This window comes from Pezoporus flaviventris, unplaced genomic scaffold, assembly GCF_033815535.1.
Source record: "Pezoporus flaviventris isolate CSIRO_AGI_PZ_B2104156 unplaced genomic scaffold, CSIRO_AGI_Pfla_v1 ptg000064l, whole genome shotgun sequence".
Classification (NCBI taxonomy): domain Eukaryota; kingdom Metazoa; phylum Chordata; class Aves; order Psittaciformes; family Psittacidae; genus Pezoporus; species Pezoporus flaviventris.
In genome coordinates, this window is record NW_026892612.1 from 2,436,198 (window position 1) to 2,444,881 (window position 8,684).

The 8,684-nt window shown below is 42.7% G+C and overlaps 1 protein-coding gene across 1 annotated transcript; it reads right to left on the minus strand.

The window, feature by feature from the left end:
- Positions 1 to 734: 734 nt before the first annotated feature.
- On the minus strand, positions 735 to 6,558 carry CUNH9orf40 (chromosome unknown C9orf40 homolog). The gene is made up of 2 exons (XM_061470824.1): positions 6,151 to 6,558; positions 735 to 1,063 (listed from the first exon to the last, which is right to left on the minus strand). Exons 1-2 carry the CDS (start codon positions 6,556 to 6,558, stop codon positions 908 to 910), a joined length of 564 nt encoding a protein of 187 aa, XP_061326808.1. The 3' UTR covers positions 735 to 907.
- Positions 6,559 to 8,684: the final 2,126 nt, after the last annotated feature.

Consider the following 8,684-nt stretch of genomic DNA (forward strand, 5'->3'; position numbering starts at 1 on the left):
CTACCAGCTGCTTCAGAGCTAACATTATATAGAATAAGAACAGCATTAACTTGAGAATGAACCAAAAACTTAAAAGCTGTCTGCCCTCTGCTTCAGGCAATCAGAACACGGGGAGGTGAAAAAATTTTTTCACAAGGAAAATATGAAAAACTGTCAGAACAGTGGCAGCTTACAGAAGAAAAGATCCCCTTTTTTTTCCCCCTCTCTTCCACACTTGGTTTTGGTTTGCATAGAAAAGGGAATGTTCCATCTGGTTTTGGTAGGCTCTTATTTTTTGGTTTAGCTATCACACATGTAATAAAAGCAACCAGAAAAACAACATTTAAAATCCCTACACTAATCACTACAGTTTGTGTGCTTTATTTCACATGATAAATATTTCACTTTTGGGTACCACAGTTGTATCTTTTTGTTCAGGACAGGCAAAATGATCTTCCACTTCGTTTCAGCATGTGACAAACCTATTTCTTTTAACTGCATCCCAAAACCCTAATTTTCTGTAGTCTTCTTTTAGCCTGCCTCCATGTTTTCAAGTATTCTTGCCAGACATCATAGCCTAAACTATATACCTCCAGACAGCTTACTATTAAGTACCCAACAGTAATTATCCTATCCACTTAGACAACTCACACTTCCTTTTGCAGACTGACATAATGCTGTTTTTTCAAGAAGGCAGAAGCATGCTTAGTTTTCTTCCAAGCAAAAAAAAAAACCTGAATCCAAACGGAAACCCAATAGTAATTATCCTATCCACTTAGACAACTCACACTTCCTTTTGCAGACTGACATAATGCTGTTTCTTCAAGAAGGCAGAAGCATGCTTAGTTTTCTTCCAAGCAAAAAAAAAACCTGAATCCAAACGGAAACAAGTTTCCTGCAAGTAGATGTACAACCACAAAGCAACTGATCAGGTTTCCATTTCAGTCTCCATGGTATCAGTCCTTGGAGGAGTTTTAGTTTCTGATGGAGTCTCACCATCTGGGTTCTGAATATCAGACAAATCAATAGCAGGCAATGGTGTTCTCCAATACAGGAATGAGTTATACTGACAGAAGTCTTCTGGCTTTGAAAAGAGACAAATAAAAAAGAAAAAAAATGTTAATGTGTTTCACACCAGTACAAAATAATAAAAAGAAACTTTTATAAAAAAACCTGAAACAAGGAAAACTTACTTAGCTGTTCATATTAAAAGTTTTTATAATTTTGCACAGAAAAAATACGAGCTATTTCTAAGGAAAATACTACACAGAATCTCCACCAAGTCATAATTTACTTTAGTCTTTTCAAATATTCTCGCTATAAACTACTGTACAACTTCTGGGTAGCTCCACTAATTTCTTAAATTTGCAGCATTTGCACATGATACCGTAAAATTTGTGCAATTATTGGACTCCATATACAAAACCATTCACTACTTTTTCTTCTCACAATGGTATACAAATATCATGCCCATTTAGAAGCTCGTATTCAGAAGAATGTGTTCAGCTATTTTACATCAATTCAGAGGATGCTACCTGCAATAAAAGTAAAGCATTGAGTAGTGTTTCTACCACATTCTGTTTCTTCTTTTCTGTATCTATATTTTGTACTCAAGTACACGTGAAAAAAAAATGAACACCTCTTCTAGGGGCAGGGAGGATAAAGTTTAAGAACTATTAAGTAGTATCAGAAAAACTGTGGAGGGATATGTACTTATCTACTACTTTAATATGGCACTTTTTTTTTATTATTTGTCTCTGTTAGAAAACACACTGTATGTTTATAAACACATGTTGTGGTTATAAGCACTGGCCCCTATGTGCATGTTTCTATGGACACAATAGGATTCTTAAGTCATTCCTTAGGTCTTGAGCGCATAGGTTCTTCTGGTACATGAAAACACCGAGTGCTGCCACACACCTAGAATAATGCACTTCTGTATAATACTGCTTTGCATTTTTCCTAACATACAACTGCATTTTTTAAATATTTTAATGTTGCACCTCTCAACAGGTGCTTAAAAAAGTATTTTTTAACAAATAATGGTGTAACTTCTTTGGTATGGTTGCTGAAAAATGTCACGCTTTGCTGGCTCTACAACAGAATAAAAAAAATCTAGTGTTCAAAACCGGCAGTATTGCCCCTAAACCCTCTTAGATACTGCAAAATAATGCTTCCCCCCACTCCCCGAGAAGGAAGTATGTAAATTCACCATACTTTCCATTTAAAGAATATGTTTCTACTGGTTACTGTAAAAATCTCTTGTGAACTACAATTTCCTGTACTAGGTAACCTTTTTTTTTTACAACAAAACCCCTGTGATATTCAAGGTTTGTAATAATTAAGAGAGGCATGAAAGATGTAGACACTTCATAGCAGCAAGAGAACTGTGTGCCTATAGAGTACTACTAATGTGAATTTGCTCACTAGGAAAAGATTGTCTTCAGGGATAATTAAACAACCAAAGTTGCCATTAATGGGAATTGAGACCAAAACCAATTAAGTGATTTAGTGCCACAGGAACAGAAGGATTGATTACATGGAAACTGGAAGAAAGCCAAACTATAAGTAGTTGTACACGTTTGCATGAAAATACTTGTAATTTTTGTACTGCACAGCATTAACAAACAACAAAGTGAAAGGGAAGATTTTCCAGTCTGTATTCCAACCTAGGCTATGTCACCCACACTAAGGCAGGTGGCTAACAAGTTCGTTGGAAAAAAGTATGTAGCAATGGAGTTTTAGAAACTGTCAGCTACTCTTACAGATTCTCCCCATGTTTAATCCAAACTCCCTTATATTTTGGTAAGTTACTGCCCACAGTAGCAGGTAACACACACACTCAAGAGATACAAAAGCTCAGTATCTGTGGATGAAATTGTTTAATTTTTAGAGTTAATTTTGCAACTCTAGTTGCAAAGGTGTGCTTGCAAGTAAAACTCAATATTTATTCTCAGGACAACTGTAGTATAATTGGCATTGCTTGTAACTTTAACAAAAACTGTGAAATTAACAGCGTGCTGATCATGCTTGTTACTGTAGTGAACCTACATAATCTACAAAACAGCAAAGAATCATCCCCACCTACAGCTGTGTTTTCAGAAAGGTGTAAAAATCACCATCTGAAATATCTTTGTTAAAAATTGAAAACATGCAAAGGTAGGACACACAGAAAATGGGCAAAACTCTTGTGTGACGTTAAGCAAGCTTTATTTTTAAGGCCAAAACTGTACTTACAGAACAGAATACTGTACTCATAGAACCAACCTGTTAAAACACACAGTCCTACAAAAATATTTTATAGAGAATATTCTTTGTTGTGTGGAAATCCAATGGACTTATTGCCTTCTTACCACTGCTAAAGCTTACGAAATTATGCCTGGTAACCCTAGGGAAAAGCAAAGAATTCAGCATCATATCTGTGATGAAGTAAAACTTTCTGTAGAGGCTTGCACAACTTTTGTTTAATTTCCTTTGCTTGTTCTCTCTTCAAAAATGAAAGATATGTTTGTGCTTAAAAGGTACAGCTTAAAAAGGATGTATAATTTCATAGGCCATAGAATTCGCCCTTCAATTCCTTTGTGCTTCAATATTGCCATCCATCACAAAAAAAAAAATAACCCAAAACCCAAACAAACAAACCCAACCAGCCAACCAAGAAAACACCATGAGGGAAAGCCTAAGAAAAATCATGGCAGTCACGTGAAGTTCTCGATGACTGGAAAAAGGCAAATATAACCCCCATTTTCAAGAAGGGGAAAACGGATGACCCAGGGAATTACAGACCAGTCAGTCTCACCTCTGTGCCTGGCAAAATCTTGGAGCAGATTCTCCTGGATGGCACGCTAAGGCACATGAAAAACAACAAGGTGTTGGTGACAGCCAGCACGGCTTCACTAAGGGGAAATACTCCCTGACCAATGTGGTGGCCTTCTATGATGAGGCTACAGAACGGATGGACAGGGGTAGAGCAGTTGATGTCATCTACCTGGACTTGGGCAAAGCCTTCGACACTGTCCCACATGACATCCTTGTCTCTAAATTGGAGAGACATCAATTTGATGGGTGGACCATTCAGTGGATAAAGAACTGGCTGGATGGCCGCATGCAAAGAGTTGTGGTCAACGGCTTAATGTCCGGCTGGAGACCAGTAACGAGTGGTGTCCCTCAGGGATTGGTGTTGGGACCGGTCTTGTTTAACATCTTCGTCGCTGACATGGGACAGTGGGATTGAGTGCACCCTCAGCAAGTTTGCCGATGACACCAAGCTGTGTGGTTTGGTTGACACCCTGGAGGGAAGGAATGCCATCCACAGGGACCTTGACACGCCTTTGAGGTGGGTTGATGCCAACCTCATAAAGTTTTAACCATGACAAGTGCAAGGTCCCGCACCTGGGTCGGAGCAATGCCAGACACAGCTACAGGTTCAGCAGAGAAGAGATTCAGAGCAGCCCTGCAATGAAGGACTTGGAGGTGTTGGTCGATGAGAAGATGAACATGAGCCAGCTTCAATGTGCGCTTGCAGCCCAGAAAGCCAACTGTATCCTGGGCTGCATCAAAAGGAGCGTGACCAGCAGGTGGAAGGAGGTGATTCTGCCCCTCTACTCTGCTCTCATGAGACCTCACTTGGATCACTGTGTGCAGTTCTGGTGTCCTTAACATAAAAAGGACATGGAACTGTTGGAACAAGTCCAGAGGAGGGCCACAACGATGATCAGGGGACTGGACTGGAGCATCTCCTGTATGAAGACAGGCTGAGGAAGTTGGGGCTGTTCAGCCTGGCGAAGAGAAGGCTGCATGGAGACCTCATAGCAGCCTTCCAGTATCTGAAGGGGGCCTATAAGGATGCTGGGGAGGGACTCTTCATTAGGGACTGTAGTGACAGGACAAGGGCTAACGGGTTCAAACTTAAACAGGGGAAGTTTAGACTGGATATAAGGAGGAAATTCTTTACTGTGAGGGTGGAATGGGTTGCCCAGGGAAGTTGTGAATGCTCCATCCCTGTCAGCATTCATGGCCAGGTTGGACGAAGCCTTGGGTGAAATGGTTTAGTGTGAGGTGTCCCTGCCCATGACAGAGGGGTTGGAACTAGATGATCTTAAGGTCCTTTCCAGCCCTGACTATTCTATGATTCTATAAAGAAAAGCCACCAAAGCCACCATTTTTTTTTAAACAGATCATAGCTGGGTGTTACCCAGTCAAATTCCCTGACTTCTCAAAACCAGAATCTAAAACTGGAGTTCAGAGCCCATATGACCTGACTATAGACTTTCTGCCGCTTCTGTATTCCTGGATCAAATACTTTGGTCTTACTTAAAAGGTCCAGGCGGGAGGAAAGGTGAGTTTATATACATCAAAATTCTAGATAATTGTAAAAGCTGACCTAGTATTTTATTTCTTGCAAAACTAGAATTTTCTTAGTACAGTATTTTGTTTTCTGGCCTAATGTGTAAACTGTGGCCAAGATCAGAGAGAAGAATGTATGTTGTTAAAAAGTAAATCAGAAACTTCAGAAACTCACTGTGCACTCCAGTACATCCTGATCACTAAATACCTAATCCCCGTCCTCTGACCACTGCCTTCACCAGACCTTTCAGGTAAAAGATAGCTCTGGTATTGCTACTGAACAGTTATCCCAAACAGTAAGTTAAAAAGTTGTTAGATAGTGTAGCAAACCTGTGCCGCAAACTTAAAACAGCACAGGCACTATCAAAATGAACTCTTCAAGCTCCCCAACATACTTTTAGATGGGGATGTGGGTGAAGGGAAACCTAATTAACGTTAACTCCTTACAAGCTGTTTCCCATCAGTTTTTCGGGAGGAAGAAAGGGCAGGGAGGAGGTAGAAATGCTATTTCTTTTGCTTAAGTGGAAATGAAAACTAAAACTTTTAAGAGGCCGATTAACAGTTAACACCAGGGGGCTCAGGGCGGACTGCGGGGCGTGGGTGAGGGGCATTCCTCCCTCACGTCCTGCGGCCTTTCTCGTTAGCCCCCCCACGCCGGCGCAACGGGCTGCTGCCGAAGCCCCATGGTAACGCCTCGGCTGCCACCAACATCGCCCAGCCAGTGTTTTCTCTCCCCGGAGGCGAGCAGCCGGGGCCCGCCAACAGCGGCAGCCCCGCGGCACGCTCTACGAGAGGCCTCCCGCCTTATCACCCCCACTCCGTTACCTCAGCGATGGCGGCGCGCTCTTTGCTCTGGCCACATGCGCATCCCTCCTCCGTCCGCAGGTCCTGGGGCGCCACGGCCGTGCCGCGCCGCCGCCGCCTGCCCCCCACGTCCCCCTGCTCGCCGCGAGGGCTGCAACCGCGCAGCCCGGGCCGCTTGCCCGGCGGCGCCTCAGCCTCCTCCAGCTTCCGCTTCGGGGCGGCAGGGCCAGGGCCGGCGCCGGCCCCTTCGGCCCTGGGGCGCCGCTCGGGCACCGGAGCGCGGGACAGCGGCGACTCGCGCAGGAGCCGTTTGACGGGCACGTGACACACTAACGGCTCCGCGCGCCGCTTGGCCATGGAGCCGCCGGCTCCGGGAGGTGCGCGACACCCGGCACCGCACGCCCGGCCACCCCGCCGGGCAGCGCGCATGCGCACTGCGGGCCTTGCCCACCTCCTCCTTCCCCCTCCCCATGCGGGCAGGACGCTACGCGGTGAGGGGCGGGGCACAGCCGCGCCGTTACCGCTGAGCGGGATCGGGAAGCAGCGCCCGGAGGCAACGGAGCGCAGCGAGCACGAGACAGATCAAGTCTACGGCAAAGCTTAGTGTCCAAAACGCCGTTCCCACACTGAGAACAGCGGGAAGCGCACCCAGAGCGTGAAACCTCCCCTTCCTTAGCGTCGTCACCCACCCCAGAGCGCACTGAACTCAAAGACAAATACAGGACCCGTTGCAGCTCCGTATGAGGAGTGTTAGTACAGTGAAGATTATGCAGCGTTTTATTTTACACCAGATACCACATACAGTTTAACAGTAACCTAAATTAAATGATCTTGGCTCCGCTGACGGATGCCTCAAGTATTCCCCCCTATCCCCATGTATACAATTGAATAGAAGAATGTGATCACATTCAGTAATACACAATTATCCCCATGAATAAAATACAAGTCAACAGGAGCTCAAGTATAAAACACAGCCAACTCATACAGTTTATAAACATCATTATTCTGCTTCCAATTCCTATGCAACCGTTAAAATTCAAAAGGACATTGGGGAAAACTGTCATTTTCTAGATGATAAATAAAAGCACATCACTGTAAACCTGACATAAGGAAACAAAAACATTTTCCAGAAGCAACACATAAAATGGCACTTGTGACAATGTAGGGTGGCAAAGAACAAAACCACGAGAACAAAAGATAGCCACAGTCTACTGAAAGCAAGAGCTCATTGCCCGCTTGTGCAGAACAGGAATACAGCATTTTAAGTGTAACTACAGACTGGGCAGGAGGCAGAAACTGGGCAATATTACAGATACATATACTACTCAGCAACAGCATTATCAACGTTCACCTAACATCTTAATTCACGGAGCTTGAAAAACAGGCAAACTAATCATACTCCATCTAAGGGAAAAAATAAAAATCAGAAAGAAAGCAAAGAAGCACAAAGTCTCTCAACAATACAGGAAATTAAAGCAACTTTCTATCAGGTGTCCAAGGGCTTTTATATTTCACCTACTTTATGGCAATGGCAATGTTTCAGCTTTAAACACATTTGCCCTGGACCACTGCGGATCTCCAACTGCTCATTTTGGGGGCTTTTAAGAAGAAAGAGTTCAAATAAGACTAGTTAAAGCAAAGCTGTAATTGAAGACTGCAGCAGACCAGAAGCCTTTATTCGCAGTAGTAATTCTGAGCAGAAAGTGGCATGGTCCTGAAGTATATCCAGGCATGTTGCTCTCTTATGCAGCATTGAAACTATAAAAAAAAAAATAAAGTTTGCGCTTTTCCTCCTTGCAGACTTTCAATTTAGGAATAAAGGCACAAATTTTTTGCCATGATGGGAAAAATCCAAAAGCCAGTAACAGATTTATTGAAGAGATGCATTTAGGACATCTCCATGAAAAAAAAAACAAACCCACAACAAATAAACCAAACCAGAAAAAATAGAGGACAAGCAAGCTGTTGTCCACTGCCATTATGACAAAATACAAAAAGCCCTTGATTCCTTACCATAATATTTTTATTTTTAAGAAATTTTTCAAATGGTTAAAAATGGTACTTGTGGTAACCAATATGTTAAGAAAATTCAATGGCTAACATGGTACCTCTTGTCAGCACAGTGATTATTAATTAACATTTTCTCATGTACATCACTTTTAAGTGACAGAAGATTCAGCCTCCTGTATGGTATCATGATGTGTAGATTAAATATTCACCTATGCCACATCTGCCAGGGAAAAAAAAAACATTAGCAACAAGAAATCATTAAGTCACAAGGGTAAAGAGCCTGAAGGTACAAGAAAGCTATCTACCAGTTGGGCTGCATATGCTGATTTGGGTAGAAGTGGATAGGTCACAGCACATAAAACATACATGTAACTTCCCCCACCCCACTGGCTTGAGGGATTTTTCTGTTGCACTACCTGCATACAGCATGGATAAATCTGCTATATTATCAACTTTAAAAAAAGAGCTCAAGGCATTACATGACAGTTAATTATGTTAACAAGAATAAGAAATACTGCTCCACTGTTCTGGCTTAAGTATTCACT